This window comes from Salvelinus alpinus, chromosome 24 (assembly GCF_045679555.1).
Source record: "Salvelinus alpinus chromosome 24, SLU_Salpinus.1, whole genome shotgun sequence".
Classification (NCBI taxonomy): domain Eukaryota; kingdom Metazoa; phylum Chordata; class Actinopteri; order Salmoniformes; family Salmonidae; genus Salvelinus; species Salvelinus alpinus.
Window position 1 is genome coordinate 38,198,348 of NC_092109.1, and position 18,865 is coordinate 38,217,212.

Genomic DNA, 18,865 nt, shown 5'->3' on the forward strand with positions numbered 1-18,865 from the left:
TGGGAAAAGCTTAAAGTGTATGCCACTTTATCTCTTGACCAGAGCTCAGATTATGACACTGTTAAAGCTGGTATCCTTCAGGCTTACGAGTTTGTCCCAGAGGCATACATACAACAGTTCTCTATATTATGAAAGACATAATCACAAAGCCATGTTGAATTCGCAAGGGAACAAGCATGTCTTTTTCATTGGTGGTGTGGTTCTAAGGAGGTCAAGGACCTTGGGGATTTAAAGACACTCATATTTCTCGAGCAGTTCAAGAAATTCCTTTACGAAAGGGTTGCTACCTACATTTATGAGCACAAGGATCTTACTCTTGAGAAAGCTGGTGTCCTTACAGATGACTTTGTGTTGACATATAAAACTACCTTTACAAACAAAGCACCCAGTAGTTATCACTACACAAAAAGCAATCCAGAGAAGTCACCTCCTACTGCGAGGTTTGTCTTTTTCCCCAGCGCCAAAAGACAAAGAGCGGCAGAAAACGGGTTCTTCGCATCCGCCAGTTTGTCATTACTGTAGTGAGAAAGGACACATTGTCTCTCAGTGTCCTAAGTTGAAACAGAAAAATGAGAGAGAGAAATGTTTGTTCTTGTGGGAGCACTGCAGGCCATTAAGTCTCTGGTTGGGAATGGTTTATCTCCTAAGCAAGATTGTAGACCAGATGTGTATGAACGCTTTGTTTCAGAAGAGTTTGTGTCTCTGCAGAGTGGCGATGCTGTTAAGCAGATACTGGTGAAGATACTGCAAGACACTGTCCTTCATTTTGGAGGGTGTTTTGCCTTTGTCTGACACTTCAGCAACTGGTTACAGTGGAGATGTGTTGCATGGAAATTCCTTTGTATAATGTGGAACTCGAGTCGGATTGTAACGGCATTCAGAGGTGGAAGAAGGATCGGACCAAAGCGCCTCCCTGTTCCCATGGGAGGCGATCCCTTCCAGCCAGGATCTCCTCCCATGTGTAGCAACCCTTGCCGTCCAAAACGTCCTCCCATGTCCAGGAGTCCTGACAACGCTGCTGCTGCTGCTGCTGCTGCTGCCCGTTACCACGCTGCTTGGTCCTTTTGTGGTGGGTGTTCCTGTAACGGCATTCAGAGGTGGAAGAAGGATCGGACCAAAGCGCAGCGTGGTAAGTGTTCATGATGTAATCTTTAATGACACGAACTGAACACTGAAATACAAAACAATAAAGTGAATGAACGAAAACCGAAACAGTACCGTGTGGACCAAACACTCACACGGAAAACAAACACCCACAATCCAAAAGTGAAACCCAGGCTACCTAAGTATGATTCTCAATCAGGGACAACAATTGACAGCTGCCTCTGATTGAGAACCATACAAGGCCGAACTCAAAACCCAACATAGAAAAACAAACATAGACTGCCCACCCCAACTCACGCCCTGACCATACTAAAACAAAGACAAAAACAAAGGAACTAAGGTCAGAACGTGACACTGATGTTGTCTTTGATTCCGTTGTTGTTGGGGTGAGGCTTAGGCTAGCCTACCAGTGAAGGTTTGAGTGCCAATTCTTGGTTTCTTGCTGGGGAACGTAACAACGCACATACTTCAACCCATTGTTATTGCTCAGTGTGTGTGGCGTACCTTCATGATGATCTCAGGATGGATAAAGTGAGTCAGCAACTCATACAGTCTCCCCTTACCTCCAACAACCTGGGGCAGTAGCGGATTTAGGATTTAGGAATAGGCAACGTGGGTAGCAGCACAGGGAGGCATCGTGCCGGGGGCGGCACGGGGCGCCCGCACTATTTTTTTTTTAAATGGTGACATTTGCGTGATCGGTTTTCTATCGCTCATTTGCACATCACCTCAATGATATCATGTCACCGTGTGGGACTGTTGGTCAATTAACCTTGTCGGAGTGGGCGCCCTGATTCTAGTTTGTGAGCTAGGCAGGCTACTGCCTGGGAAGGTCACCCACTCAGAAGTATGAGATGGGGAGGGGGGCGGGGGTAGGTTGACCTCAGGTCTCCTCAGAGGAAGCCCGAGGTAGGGGGAGCGGGGGAATCTATCAAATAGCGCACCTCTAACTTTGTACAGTACTAATGCAATTAATCAAATCAGTCACACTACGAACTGCTACCAAATAAACCACAATTCATTCATAATACTGTGAATGTATAGTTTCACAGACATATTGTACATTTTTTCTGGTTTGTGTGAAATGGTTAAGAATAATATAAAACCAGTCTTCACAACACCAAGTTGAATTGGTTTAGTCTTGACTCATAGTTGACAGTGTTGGGAGATGGGTAATGTAGTCTTGACTCTTGGTTGACCGTGTTGGGAGATGGGTAATGTAGTCTTGACTCTTGGTTGACAGTGTTGGGGGATGGGTAATGTATTGATGCTCCAGTGCCAAATCAACACATTTGTTTCTATTTGTCTTTGTTACTTCTTTCTGATATTTATGAGTCTTATTTTTGTATATATTTTTATATTTATATAGTTTTAAATGTTGTAATGAAGGGGGGTGGCAGGTAGCCTAGTGGTTAGAGTGTTGGACTTGGTAACCGAAAGTTACGAAGTCCACAAGTCTAAATTTGTCATTCTGCCCCTGAACAAGGCAGTTAACCCACTGTTCCTAGGCCGTCCTTGAAAATAATAATTTTTTCTTAACTGACTTGCCTAGTTAAATAAAGGTACAATTAAAAATGTAAAAAATGTGTGTTGATCCAAATGTATGAAAAAAAATTACAGTTAGTGCAGAATGGTGTTTTTTGTTTTGTTGGGGGAGAGAGAGTGTGGGGGGGTAAGAGGGGAGAGAGACATCCCTATCAATTAAATTGAATTGAGAGAGGAGGGGAAGAGGGAGAGGAGGGCGGGAGGAGAGGGGAGAGAGAGTGTAAAGGGGAAAGAGAGGAGAGGGGGGAGAGAAGAGGGGGAGAGAAGGAGGAGAGAGAAAGGAGAAGAGAGGAGGGGAAAGAGAGAGGGGAAAGTGGAGAGAGGAGCGGGTGTACATGTAGGTAGATAAGTGATAATGCACTGATGCACTATCTTATTATAAAGTAATATTTTATACATATCAACCATGACCACCGATCTGACCTATGACCCCTTAAAATACTGATACTGCCCTCTGCCTTGGTATGACCTTAAACAACTATATGGGTAATGCAAAAGGAAAGTGAAGTATCTAGAAATCTAAATGTGTTGATCCAACTTTCTGGTTGTTTGGAGAATTCTAACTACATTCCAACTGTATTTAATGGTTTTATGTAGTAATGTTTTTATGTTTTAAATGTTGTATTGAAGTAACCTTCAAGCATTCTTTCACCATAAGGCTAAGAACTATTTCCTCATAGAAAATGTTTAAACTTTTTAAGAAATATTTGACCTTCTATAACACTGTAAATTGCTTTATTTAAGCAAGCTATTACATTTTTTGTTTATTTACCGTTATTTATCATTATCTAGGTATTTGTGTTTCAATGTGAAACCAACCATAATTTCTCAGCAGGATTGTGCCGTGTTTATAGATCACTGGCTGTCTCATGGTGTTGTCATATTTTTATGTGCATATTCTTATTCATCCCTTTACACTTGTGTGTATAAGGTAGTTGTTGTGAAATTGTTAGATTACTTGATAGATATTACTGCATGGCTGGAACTAGAAGCACAAGGATTTTGCTACACTCGCATTAACATCTGCTAACCATGTGTATGTGACAAATACAATTTGATTTGATTTGTCGTGTGTCATGATCGGGATGGCCTGAACTCGGAGCCTGGTAGAATACCAAGACAAACTGCAGTCAAAACATGGTGGAACAAAGCCAGACTGCAGTAACTTCGCTTAGTAACTTCACTTAATGCAGTTTACCTTGGTTTTTACTGGGATTTTGTAGTTACTGAAAATTTGTCACTGCATATTTTCTGAAACGGAAGACAATTGATCCAGGACACTTTGTGACAAGATAAAACGGACACTACAAAGCCTGATTTTGGTCTTAATAACTCATCTTTGACCAAATCTGTAGCAGCAATTTGCAATTGTACAGAAGAATAGCTGTACACATAATCCTAATTCCTCTTTATGGATTACATTTGAACATTGTCTTCTTTATGGATTACATTTGAACATTGTCTTCTTTATGGATTACATTTGAACATTGCCTTCTTTATGGATTACATTTGAACATTGTCTTCTTTATGGATTACATTTGAACATTGTCTTCTTTATGGATTACATTTGAACATTGTCTTCTTTATGGATTACATTTGAACATTGTCTTCTTTATGGATTACATTTGAACATTGTCTTCTTTATGGATTACATTTGAACATTGTCTTCTTTTAGGGCTTGAACTGATATGGTCAGATTGAATTACAACAGTTAATTTAACAATGCTGGTTATTAATCTTGTTGATATTCATCCAAGGACACCTTGACTTGCATTACATTCTCACTGCAGAATCATTTTGTCATGAAATCATGTGATTTATAGTTAGAGAAAAGGATTCCTGTAAACACGCCCTGCTACAAGCAATAAATAAGTTACGGAGGAACCAGAAAAGTGACATATCTGTTTGATAGTCACAATGAATGATGAATGTGTGAACTATCTTGTCATCTTTTTGGCTAACCACATTGGAACATTCTAATATTTAAGGACATGAACTGGCAGAACAGGTTTAAGTAAAGTGTGGTGCCATTGTTTTCAGGAAGGTGTACCCATGGCGAAAGGAGGGACAGGAGGCAGACTAAGGGAAAGGGCAGCCACCTGAACTGCGCTACAAAAGCAAAGCTCAGTCTAGGCAAACAGTGAATCTGACAAAAATGGCTTTAAAGTTGTTGTTTTTTACTGTCCATGCATATCAACCATGTCCACTGATCTGACCTATGGCCCCTTAAATGTGGATACTGGACTCTGCCTTTCCTTGACCTTATAGGGCAATATAAACATTAGGCTGTATTGTATTTATTATGGGGTCCAGCTAAATTAAGGCAGTTATACAATTTTAAAAACATTACAATACATTCGTAACAGATTTCAAAACACGCTAAGTGTGTGCCCTCAGGTCCCTACTCTACTACCATATATCTACAACACAAAATCCATGTGTATGTGTGTGTATAGTACGTATGTTATCATGTGTGTGTATGCATGTGACTGCGCCTATGTTTGTGTCTCTTCACATTCCCCGCTGTTCCATAATGTGTATTTTTATCATTTTTATCATCTGATTCTACTGTTTGCATCAGTTACCTGATGTGGAATAGAGTTCCATGAAGTCATGGTTCTATGTAGTACTGTGCACATCCCATAGTCTGTTCTGGACTTGGGGACTGTGAAGAGACCTCTAGTGGCATGTCTTGTCATGGAGTATGTATGGGTGTCTGAGCTGTGTGCTAGTCGTTTAAACAGACAGCTCGGTGCTTTCAACATGTCAATACCTCTCACAAATAAAAGTAGGGATGAAGTCAATATTCTCCTCCACTTTGAGCCAGGAGAGATTGACATGCATATTACAGCTGTGGCCCAAAACAAAATATGAATTTCCACAAAGTTTGCTGCTTCAGTGTCTTTAGATATTTTTGTCAGATGTTACTATGGAATACTGACGTATAAAAACAAGCATTTCATAAGTGTCAAAGGCTTTTTTTGGACAATTTCATGAAGTTGATGCAAAGAGTCAATATTTGCTGTGTTGACCCCTCTTTTTTCCAGTGTTGACCCCTCTTTTTCAATCCACCCTGGCATGCTGTCAATTAACTTCTGGGCCACATCCTGACTGATGGCAGCCCATTCTTGCATAATCAGAGAGACACAGTCTAATAAATCCTTCTCTTCTTTCATCTATTTTTCAAACTATACTTAAGCAGGCATTACGTTTCTTTTTTATCCTGAAAAACTCCTTAGTCCTTAACGATTACAAGCATACCCATAACATGATTCAGCCACCAATACAGTGCATTCGGAAATCATTCAGAGCCCTTGACTTTTTCCATATTTTGTTACATTACTAGAGTATGTGGTCTCCCGGGTGGCGCAGTGGTCTAGGGCACTGCATCGCAGTGCTAGCTGCGCCACCAGAGTCTATGGGTTCACGCCCAGGCTCTGTCGCAGCCGGCCGCAACCGGGAGGTCCGTGGGGCGACGCACAATTGGCATAGCGTCGTCCGGGTTAGGGAGGGTTTGGCCGGTAGGGATATCCTTGTCTCAGTATGTAAAATGTAATAAAATGTATGCACTCTACTGTAAGTCGCTCTGGATAAGAGCGTCTGCTAAATAACTAAAATGTAAAATGTAAAAAAATGTATGTGAGTGGAGTTGAGCAGTTGGTTATCCTGTTCATCGCTCATCGAGTCCGGTGCTCAATGTCCTTTTCCACCACTCTGTTAAAAAACAATTCTCTCCATTCATTAAAATCACAATTTAACCAACACCCATCTATTTTTGTGACTTTCTGGACCAACCAATTTGCTTTTTAAGTATTGAAACCAAACCATATGGATTTGAATGAAAAGTATTTGAATAAACATGAAAAGGTGAATGTAGGAAACAAACATCATTTCATATTAAACAGCATATAAACACTCTAAATAGGTCAGGAGCCAGACGGGGAGCCTAAGAAGGAACAAAAATGAATTATTATTTATTTTAAGTCTATAGCCTACAAAGAAATACATTGTGAAGCATTTGCAAGTGTGATGCAATAGGCTGGTAGGGACATAAAGCGCACAGCATTTAAACAACATTTTATTGTATCAAATCATTATAGTCTATAAATTGTGCATATAGGCTGTGACTTACTTAGAATTAAATACAAATTCAACTTCTTATTAGTGCCTTTGAAATCATTTTTAGAAACACGAGTTTGGCCAGTCTGTGTCTTCAGGCTCATGCGATGCTGCTACTCTGTTTATTATCTATACATAGTCACTTTAACTCTACCTACATGTACATATTACCTCAATTACCTCAACTAACATCTGCTAAACATGTGTATGTGACAAATACAATTTGATTTTGACTTCAAAACACTCTGAATGGCATCAATGAGTCGTATATACATGTAGTTATTACCAAGCATGAGTTCCCCACATTGTAGCCTGTACATTTAATATATTCCCTGATCTTGTATTCTACCTCAATTTTGAAAATTAGATTCCCCCCTAGCTGATCATTATCTGCAGCCGGCTAAGATCGTAGTGAAAATTTCAAACAATACTATTCGAACTGGCCCTAAGAGAAGGCCGGCCGGGAGAGCTCATTGTCAACAAGGGCAGAGCACATGCACTTTAAAGGTATTGGCTTGAGGCAATATCTTCCGCATTTGCTGTGCTAATGCGATCTGCGCGAACGTAATGGAAATTGCATTTTAAAAGGTGCCGACAGTAGCCTCTAGCCTACAATGTGTTTGCCCACAATGCACCTTTGATTGTTTACTGGCCTCAGCAGGCTACGTTTATGAATGATTTTGCCTATAGACCTGGGAGTGGTTTCAGTGACAGATAAAATAAGAACACTCAAGGCTTAAAGTCAAACTGTTGCTGCCGTTGAAGATATATAGCCGAAACACGAAAGTAGGTAAATTGTTATTTATTCGAATGATTAATGTACATTAGAAGACTAGATTATTAGTAGCCAGTACTGTCTACAGTAAAATAATGGGCTAAATGAAAAACAATGTGTTAGCTTCCTAAGTGGTCTGAATTTGGAAACGTATAACTGCTTCAGTGAAGACGTATTGTCCATAGATATATGCCTATTGTCAATATGATTGTGTTATGCTACGATTGTGTTATCTGATTTAATAAGAATATGTAGCCTAAATATTGTTCTTTCAGTAATAAACAGTCATTTCAATTAAATCGTTTTACATGTAGGTTGATAGTTTTATGATAAATGTCAATGACACGTAGTGCTATTCCTGAACCAAAGCAGGGCAGCTGTCAGTTTAAAACAACTTCTAACCAAAATGCAATGACATGGCTCATGGTTTTGTTGATTTCAGTTTGAATTCACATTAGTTGAGAAGTTATTCAAATATAACTCAAAATTAGACGTTGAACTGATGTCTGTGCCCATTTGGGACCGAAGTAAAGATATTGGATATTCAACGGATATTTGCCTGTAATCTTCCTTACGTCCACCAACAGCAGTTAGGGACCATCAACATAGTGACAAATCACATTTTTCAAATGTCAATAGCTTTTTAACCAATACTCCTAAAACTTTCAAAACTGGTTCTAGCTAACCTGATAGCATCTTTTTTTGTCGATTTACATCTCACACTATTTAAAATTATTTTTTTACATTAGAATTTCAATAGCTCCTTGGTCATGTGACCTACTGGACTCAAACACGTTTCAGAATGTCCGCTGACTACCTTCTATATTGCACACCCTTTAGTTTGTCCATTTTCATCTCACGCAATTTTACATGAATTTTCCAAAATTACAAATTTCAATAGCTCCTTGGTCATGTGACCTACTGACTTCAAGGGAGGTTCAGAATGTCCACTCAGTGGGCCTGCACATTGCACACCCTTTAGTTTGTCCATTTTCATCTCACACAATTTTACATTAATTTGCCTGCTCTGCCACCCTGAAGGACAGTGTCACACACACCTATTCACTTTGGCCTTCTCCCTGGGACCTTCTTGACCTCTTGGCAGGCCCCATTTGACCTGGTGACTCCTGGCCTCTAGGCCTAAACTCCCTGCCCGACTGCCTGCCCTCTCCCTGGGCCTGAGAGTGGGTAGCTTACTCCCTGAAACTACAGACCTCCACACCTTCTCTCCCTACCTGGTCAACACCCCTCTCCCTGGGCCTGAGAGTGGGTAGCTTACTCCCTGAAACTACAGACCTCCACACCTTCTCTCCCTACCTGGTCAACACCCCTCTCCCTTGGCCTTAGAGTATAGCTTAATCCCTGGAATTACTAAAACGTCTACAGTCCCGCTTTTTTAAATTATTTTTTTTCAATAGAATTTCAATAGCTCCTTGGTCATGTGACCTACTGACTTCAAGGGAGGTTCAGAATGTCCACTCAGTGGGCCTACACGTTGCACACCCTTTAGTTTGTCCATTTTAATCTCACACAATTTTACATTAATTTGCCTCCTCGTGCACCTGGTGACCCTTCGACTTCCACAGCGAGTCCCAACCTGACTCACAGTTCCAACAGAGGACAGGCCCGGGCGGATGGGCGACCACCTAGCCCCCTACCTATCCAGAGCCCAATGTCCATGTCCTACGCCTTCTACCCGTCTGCCTGGGCTCTCTCACACTCTGTGTCTGGCCTCTAGCCCCTGGCCCTTCTGCGTGAGTAAAGAAGGAGTATGGTGGAGGAAGACTCCTTCCGTCCCCGACAAAAGCTTGACTCGAGGGCTGACTTTCAATAGATCGCAGCGAGTGAGCTGCCCTGCTACGTCTGAAACCTTGACCCAGAATCAGGTCGTCTATGAGTGATTTAGCACCAGGTTTCCCACAAACATGCGGTGCGCATCAGGAGAGGGGCGGCAACTCATCCGGCCGCACCCCAACCCTGTCACGAACGGCTCTACTCACCTGCCAAAGACGCAGGCTATCCCGGGCCAACGGAAGATCCTCAGCGCTACAGTATCATTACGTTTAAGGGGGATTCTGACTTAGAGGCGTTCAGTCATAATCCCACAGATGGTAGCTTCGCAATATTGGCTCCTCAGGCAAGCACATGAACAAAAAAAAATCAGAACCTGCGGTTCCTCTCGTACTGAGCAGGATTACTATTGCACCAACACATCATCAGTAGGGTAAAACGAACCTGTCTCACGACGGTCTAAACCCAGCTCACGTTCCCTATTAGTGGGTGAACAATCCAACGCTTGGTGAATTCTGCTTCACAATGATAGGAAGAGCCGACATCGAAGGATCAAAAAGCGACATCTCTATGAACGCTTGGCCGCCACAAGCCAGTTATCCCTATGGTAACTTTTCTGACACCTTCTGCTTAAAACCCAAAAAGTCAGAACGATCGTGAGGCCCTGTTTTCACTGTCTGTATTCATTCTGAAAATCAAGCTCAAGCGAGCTTTTGCCCTTTTTGTCACGCCCTGACCGTAGAGAGCTTTTGATGTCTCTATTTGCGCTTTGGTCAGGGTGTGATTTGTGTGGGCATTCTATGTTCTTTTTTCTATGTTTTTGTATTTCTTTGTTTTGGCCAGGTATGGTTCTCAATCAGGGACAGCTGTCTATCGTTGTCTCTGATTGGGAACCATACTTAGGTAGCTCTTGCTATAAAAATCATAAAAATCATGGACACTTACCACGCTGCACCTTGGTCCTCACCTTCTTCCACAGACAGCCGTTACACTTTTGCTCCACGAGAAGTTTCTGTCCTCCCTGAGATCACCTTAGGACACCTGCGTTACCGTTTGACAGGTGTGGCGCCCCAGTCAAACAGCCCACCTGCCACTGTACCCTTGACGCCAGAAGCGAGAGCCCGTTCGGGGCTCGTCTCACCGGGTAAATGAAAACACGATAAGAGTAGTGGTATTTCACCGGCGGCCGAGGCCTCTCACTTATTCTACACCTCTCATGTCTCTTCACAGTGCCAGACTAGAGTCAAGCTCAACAGGATCTTCTTTCCCCGCTGATTCCGTCAAGCCTGTTCCCTTGGCTGGGGTTTTGCTAGATAGTAGGTAGGGACAGTACGAATCTCGTTCATCCATTCATGCACGTCACTGATTAGATGATGAGGCATTTGGCTACCTCAAGAGACTCTTAATTATGTCTCGCCGTTTACCCCCGCTTCATCCAATTTCCTCACTTTGACATGTGGGGGTCACAGTTCCCAATCTGGCCCTCAAACCATCATGGTAACCTAATAATCCCCAGTTTACAATTGGATCATTCATCCCCCTCCTCTCCCCTGTAACTATTCCCCAGGTCGTTGCTGCAAATGAGAACGTGTTCTCAGTCAACTGACCTGGTAAAATAACGGTAAAATAAAATAAAAATAAATAAAAAACAGTCACACCACGGGTGATTCGAGTGCGACCGCGACAGGTGGGCACGCTCCTTTTAATTTCATCAAGTTGACATTCAGTGATCTGTGCCCACTGGGAACCTAGGCTTCTTCCATCGGTAGGCCGACTGACTGTACATTCTGAACCTTGTTTGAGGTCAGTAGGTAACGTGACCAAGGAGCTATTGAAATTCTAAAGATTACAAAATTAATGTAAAATCGTGTGAGATGAAAAAGGACACACTAAAGGGTGTGTAATATAGAAGGGTGGTCAGTGGACATTATGAACCTTGTTTGAGTCCAGTAGGTCACATGACCAAAGCGCTATTGAAATTCAAATGTAAAACAAGTTTGTATTTTGTTTATGCTCCCTAGCTAATTCAACAAGGATTACAAAATGCTGCTCACATTTCTACATGTTTATTAGCTTTGGAAAGCGAATGAATGTCCAAATCTTGAAAATAAGACCTGTGCAATGTTGTGTGCAATTTTTCCAACATCGTGACACTTATTTGGAGTCTGTGGCTCAAGTGGTTTGAAAGCTATTGAGGTTTGAAAGCTCGAATATCTGTTGAATATCCAACCTGAAACTGGCTTTACCTCGGTCCATTGGAGTGGTTGTCTAATTTGTTTGATACCTGTGTTTCTGCATTTTGCATCTTAGAGGAGAATGTAATTATTTCATTTGTATTTAGATTCCTGCCTCACACATCACACTGCTCGGCTATAACAAGATAATTCCTTGAAGATGGCGCACCGATCCAAACCTTTGCAACAGACATCCAAACCATTGCAGGTGGTGTTACTTGGTAAAACAGGAGCAGGGAAGAGTGCAACAGGAAACACCATCCTTGGTGGGAGAAGTTTCCATTCTGAACTGAACCCGTCCTCAGTAACACGTAAAACAGAAATGAAGCAGGCTGCAGTAGATGGGAGGAATGTCAGTGTGGTTGACACTCCAGGACTGTTCGACACAGAACTTACTGCTGACGAATTGACAAAGGAGATTGGTACGAGCATCTATGTGTCTAGTCCAGGGCCTCATGCCTTCCTCTTAGTGTTGCGAGTGAATGACAGGTTCACAGAGCAGGAGAAAATAGCTATTGAAATTCTAGAGAGAGTGTTTGGGTCAGGACTGGCAAAGCACACCATCATCCTCTTCACCCATGGAGATGCATTAGAGGGTAACAGTCTAGAGAAGCTGATTGGTGGGAACAGAGACCTCAGTAGATTGGTAGAGCAGTGTGGAGGGAGGTACCATGTCCTCAACAATAAAGCTAGAGGAAGCAGAGATCAGGTCACGGAGCTGATGGAGAAGATAGACAGAATGGTGGAGGAGAATGGAGGAACCTGCTACCCCAATGAGATGATTGTGGATGCAACGGGATTGAGCTTAAGTGATTTTTTAAAGAAACACTGGAAAACTCTTGCTGTTTCCGCACTGCTACTTTTGATGAAATATAAAAAAATGTAGTTCAAACCTGAATACTGATAACGCTTTTAACGCAGCAAGTATATTCAAAACCGTTTATTGTGCATTAATTTTGTTTGGAGACATCTTTCACCACATAACAATTTATCCAAAATATACGTTTACTGTAAAATACCATGAGAACATTGATTTAAATCACCAAAACACAACATAATGGAATCTTCTCAATTTAGTTTTTTTAACAGCCAGTTAATCCAATAGCAATAAATGCAAGATACATGTTTAAAAAATGCCTTTTGAATGTAATATGCTAGATCCTGTAGTTCCGGCCTGTTAAATATCAAACAAAAATTATACAAAATATTTAGTTTGGGGAAGTGAAAATTGCATGAATGTTTTTTGTTGTTAAATCTATTTTTGAAGAATTATTTTTTCTTCTGCATTGCTCTTTATCACTGTTTTTATAACTCTTTTCCTTCAATTTAATCATATTATTGTTTTGATTTGATCTGTTTTATCAAACACTGAACAAAAATATAAACGCAACATATAAACGTGTTGGTTCCATGTTTCATAAGCTGAAATAACAGAATCCAGATATTTTCCACACGTACAAAAAGCGTATTTCTCTCAAAATTTGTGCACAGATTTGTTTATGTCCCTTTTAGTGAGCATTTCTCTTTTACCAAGATAATCCATCCACCTGACAGGTGTGGCATATCAACTAGCTGATTAAACAGCATTATCATTACACAGGTGCACCTTGTGCTGGGGACAATAAAAGGACACTGAAATGTGCAGTTTTGTCACACAATGCCAAAGATTTCTCAACTTTCCAACTGTCCAATTGGCATGCTGACTGCAGGAGAATTTAATGTTCATTTCTCTACCATAAGCCGCCTCCAACACCGTTTTAGAGAATTTGGCAGTATGTCCAAGCGGCCTGACAACTGTTTGCTGATGTCAACGTTATGAATAGAGCGCCCCATGATGGTGGTGGGATTATAGTAGGGGCAGGCATACGCTATGGACAACAAACACAATTGCATTTTATTGATGGCAATTTTAATGCACAGAGATACCATGACAAAATCCTGAAGCCCATTGTCATGCCATTCATCCGCAACCATCACCTCATGTTTCAGCATGATAATGCACGTCCCCATGTCGCAAGGATCTACACATAATTCCTGGAAGCGGAAAATGCCCCAGTTCTTCCTTGGGCTGTCTACTCACCAGACATGTCACCCATTGAGCATGTATGGGATGCTCTGGATTGACGTGTAGGACAACGTGTTCCAGTTCCTGCCGATATCCAGCAACTTCACACAGCCATTGAAGAGAAGTGGGACAACATTCCGCAGGCCACAATCAACAGCCTGATCAAGTCTATGTGAAGGAGATGTGTCACGCTGTATGAGGCAAATGGTGGTCACACCAGATACTGACTGGTTTTCTGATCCACTCCAACCTTTCTGTGTCCAACAGATGCATATCTTTATTACCAGACACGTGAAATCCATACATTAGCATCCAATGTATTTATTCAAATCGTTGAAATTATTGCATGTTTTGTTTATATTTTTGTTCAGTATATATTTGATTATATATTTATAAACTGAAAGGAACTTGGTTTACGTCAATGAAACTTCACATGCTTTCTTACATCAAAAATGCTTGGCTGATTTTATTTGATAAATAAACTAAGATTTTTAATGTAAAACTCTTTTCTTCGGCTCTATTCGGTTCTATTAACTACTAGCTGAAGAAGAGATGCGATGTCCTCACTTCAGGTGAGGGAGTGACTGATGGTCCTGAGAAGTACACAACTGAAAATTCAATGGACCGTTGGCTGCCCCATTGAGACACACTGTATAGAGATGGAAAATTCCTCCTGGAAAACAAATCATTTGTAGTGGAGGTAGCTACAAGCCCACTAGGTAATATCAATCAATAGACAGAGACATTTCTTATAAACAGCAATGTTGTGACTTTATTTACAGCATGTGTTCAATGACCTTGTGTATGAGGTTACACTATCCAGAATAATCAATTACTGATATCAACCAAATACATACCACAGAGCCTCTGCTAAATGAGTTATGTATACTGCTCTGCTGCAGTCTGTGTTCATAGTGGGCTGCCATGTGGGTCACCTCCACCTTCAGCTGACCATCACAGTAACCTAGCAACTCTGTCACCAGCCCTACACACACCAGTCATGTCGTTAGCCAGGTGTTTCAAAAGTTACAACTAAAGGCATAATGGGAACAACAGAAATTAGAGCTCAAGCAGAAGGAAAGGGGCAGTGAACGGGCAGCCAGACGAGAACAAAAACAAGAACATGCAGCCAGACTAGAACAAAAACAAGAACATGCAGCCAGACTAGAACAAAAACAAGAAGAAAGTGCAGCCAGACTAGAACAAAAACAAGAACATGCAGCCAGACTAGAACAAAAACAAGAACATGCAGCCAGACTAGAACAAAAACAAGAAGAAAGTGCAGCCAGACTAGAACAAAAACAAGAACATGCAGCCAAACTAGAACAAAAACAAGAACATGCAGCCAGACTAGAACAAAAACAAGAAGAAAGTGCAGCCAGACTAGAACAAAAACAAGAAGAATGTGCAGCCAGAAGAGAACAAAAACAAGAACATGCAGCCAGACTAGAACAAAAACAAGAACATGCAGCCAGACTAGAACAAAAACAAGAAGAAAGTGCAGCCAGACTAGAACAAAAACAAGAAGAACGTGCAGCCAGAAGAGAACAAAAACAAGAACATGCAGCCAGACTAGAACAAAAACAAGAACATGCAGCCAGACTAGAACAAAAACAAGAAGAACGTGCAGCCAGACGAGAACAAAAACAAGAACATGCAGCCAGACTAGAACAAAAACAAGAACATGCAGCCAGACTAGAACAAAAACAAGAACATGCAGCCAGACTAGAACAAAAACAAGAACATGCAGCCAGACTAGAACAAAAACAAGAACATGCAGCCAGACTAGAACAAAAACAAGAACGTGCAGCCAGACTAGAACAAAAACAAGAAGAACGTGCAGCCAGACTAGAACAAAAACAAGAAGAACGTGCAGCCAGAAGAGAACAAAAACAAGAACATGCAGCCAGACTAGAACAAAAACAAGAAGAACATGCAGCCAGACTAGAACAAAAACAAGAAGAACGTGCAGCCAGACTAGAACAAAAACAAGAAGAACGTGCAGCCAGAAGAGAACAAAAACAAGAACATGCAGCCAGACTAGAACAAAAACAAGAAGAACGTGCAGCCAGACTAGAACAAAAACAAGAAGAACGTGCAGCCAGACTAGAACAAAAACAAGAAGAACATGCAGCCAGACTAGAACAAAAACAAGAACATGCAGCCAGACTAGAACAAAAACAAGAAGAACGTGCAGCCAGAAGAGAACAAAAACAAGAACATGCAGCCAGACTAGAACAAAAACAAGAAGAACGTGCAGCCAGACTAGAACAAAAACAAGAAGAACGTGCAGCCAGACGAGAACAAAAACAAGAACATGCAGCCAGACTAGAACAGAAACAAGAACATGCAGCCAGACTAGAACAAAAACAAGAACATGCAGCCAGACTAGAACCAATACAAGAAGAACGTGCAGCCAGACTAGAACCAAAACAAGAACAACATGCAGCCAGACTAGAACAAAAACAAGAAGAACGTGCAGCCAGACTGGAACCAAAACAAGAACAACATGCAGCCAGACTAGAACCAAAACAAGAAGAACATGCAGCCAGACTAGAACCAAAACAAGAAGAACATGCAGCCAGACTAGAACAAAAACAAGAAGAACGTGCAGCCAGACTAGAACAAAAACAAGAACATACAGCCAGACTAGAACAAAAACAAGAAGAACGTGCAGCCAGAAGAGAACAAAAACAAGAACATGCAGCCAGACTAGAACAAAAACAAGAAGAACGTGCAGCCAGACTAGAACAAAAACAAGAAGAACGTGCAGCCAGACGAGAACAAAAACAAGAACATGCAGCCAGACTAGAACAAAAACAAGAACATGCAGCCAGACTAGAACAAAAACAAGAACATGCAGCCAGACTAGAACCAATACAAGAAGAACGTGCAGCCAGACTAGAACCAAAACAAGAACAACATGCAGCCAGACTAGAACAAAAACAAGAAGAACGTGCAGCCAGACTGGAACCAAAACAAGAACAACATGCAGCCAGACTAGAACCAAAACAAGAAGAACATGCAGCCAGACTAGAACCAAAACAAGAAGAACATGCAGCCAGACTAGAACAAAAACAAGAAGAACGTGCAGCCAGACTAGAACAAAAACAAGAACATACAGCCAGACTAGAACCAGAACAAGAAGAACATACAGCCAGACTAGAACCAGAACAAGAAGAACATACAGCCAGACTAGAACCAGAACAAGAAGAACATGCAGCCAGACTAGAACCAGAACAAGACGAACATGCAGCCAGACGAGAACAAAAACAAGAAGAACATGCAGCCAGACTAGAACAAAAACAAGAAGAACATGCAGCCAGACTAGAACAAAAACAAGAAGAACAGGCAGCCAGACTAGAACAAAAACAAGAAGAACATGCAGCCAGACTAGAACAAAAACAAGAAGAACATGCAGCCAGACTAGAACAAAAACAATAAGAACGTGCAGCCAGACTAGAACAAAAACAAGAAGAACATGCAGCCAGACTAGAACAAAAACAAGAAGAACATGCAGCCAGACTAGAACAAAAACAAGAACAACATGCAGCCAGAAGAGAACAAAAACAAGAAGAACATGCATCCAGACTAGAACAAAAACAAGAAGAACGTGCAGCCAGACTGGAACCAAAACAAGAAGAACATGCAGCCAGACTAGAACAAAAACAAGAAGAACATGCATCCAGAAGAGAACAAAAACAAGAAGAACATGCAGCCAGACTAGAACAAAAACAAGAAGAACATGCAGCCAGACTAGAACAAAAACAAGAAGAACATGCAGCCAGACTAGAACAAAAACAAGAAGAACATGCAGCCAGACTAGAACAAAAACAAGAAGAACGTGCAGCCAGACTAGAACAAAAACAAGAAGAACATGCAGCCAGACTAGAACAAAAACAAGAAGAACGTGCAGCCAGACTAGAACAAAAACAAGAAGAACATGCAGCCAGACTAGAACAAAAACAAGAAGAACATGCAGCCAGACTAGAACAAAAACAAGAAGAACATGCAGCCAGACTAGAACAAAAACAAGAAGAACGTGCAGCCAGACTAGAACAAAAACAAGAAGAACATGCAGCCAGACTAGAACAAAAACAAGAAGAACATGCAGCCAGACTAGAACAAAAACAAGAAGAACATGCAGCCAGACTAGAACCAAAACAAGAACAACATGCAGCCAGAAGAGAACAAAAACAAGAAGAACGTGCAGCCAGACTAGAACAAAAACAAGAAGAACGTGCAGCCAGACTAGAACAAAAACAAGAACAACATGCAGCCAGACTAGAACAAAAACAAGAAGAACGTGCAGCCAGACTAGAACAAAAACAAGAACAACATGCAGCCAGAAGAGAACAAAAACAAGAAGAACATGCAGCCAGAAGAGAACAAAAACAAGAAGAACGTGCAGCCAGACTAGAACAAAAACAAGAAGAACATGCAGCCAGACTAGAACAAAAACAAGAAGAACGTGCAGCCAGACTAGAACAAAAACAAGAAGAACATGCAGCCAGACTAGAACAAAAACAAGAACAACATGCAGCCAGACTAGAACAAAAACAAGAACAACATGCAGCCAGACTAGAACAAAAACAAGAACAACATGCAGCCAGACTAGAACAAAAACAAGAAGAACATGCAGCCAGACTAGAACAAAAACAAGAACAACATGCAGCCAGACTAGAACAAAAACAAGAACAACATGCAGCCAGAAGAGAACAAAAACAAGAAGAACGTGCAGCCAGACTAGAACAAAAACAAGAAGAACATGCAGCCAGACTAGAACAAAAACAAGAAGAACATGCAGCCAGAAGAGAACAAAAACAAGAAGAACGTGCAGCCAGACTAGAACAAAAACAAGAACATGCAGCCAGACTAGAACAAAAACAAGAACATGCAGCCAGACTAGAACAAAAACAAGGAGAACATGCAGCCAGACTAGAACAAAAACAAGAAGAACATGCAGCCAGACTAGAACAAAAACAAGAAGAACATGCAGCCAGACTAGAACAAAAACAAGAACATGCAGCCAGACTAGAACAAAAACAAGGAGAACATGCAGCCAGACTAGAACAAAAACAAGAAGAACATGCAGCCAGACTAGAACAAAAACAAGAAGAACATGCAGCCAGACTAGAACAAAAACAAGAAGAACATGCAGCCAGACTAGAACAAAAACAAGAAGAACATGCAGCCAGACTAGAACAAAAACAAGAAGAACGTGCAGCCAGA

General features: G+C 41.3%; 1 protein-coding gene across 1 annotated transcript in view; it reads left to right on the forward strand.

Moving 5' to 3' along the window:
* LOC139551894 (GTPase IMAP family member 8-like) overlaps positions 1–14,246 on the forward strand; it is a 49,065-nt gene extending 34,819 nt beyond the window's left edge. The window contains exons 6-8 of the mRNA XM_071363233.1: positions 8,682–8,813; positions 10,395–10,478; positions 11,710–14,246. Of these exons, the coding sequence (XP_071219334.1) occupies positions 8,682–8,813; positions 10,395–10,478; positions 11,710–12,454 (961 nt within the window). The 3' untranslated portion in view covers positions 12,455–14,246. The remainder of the gene's footprint in view (positions 1–8,681; positions 8,814–10,394; positions 10,479–11,709) is intronic.
* The last annotated feature ends 4,619 nt before the right edge of the window (positions 14,247–18,865 follow it).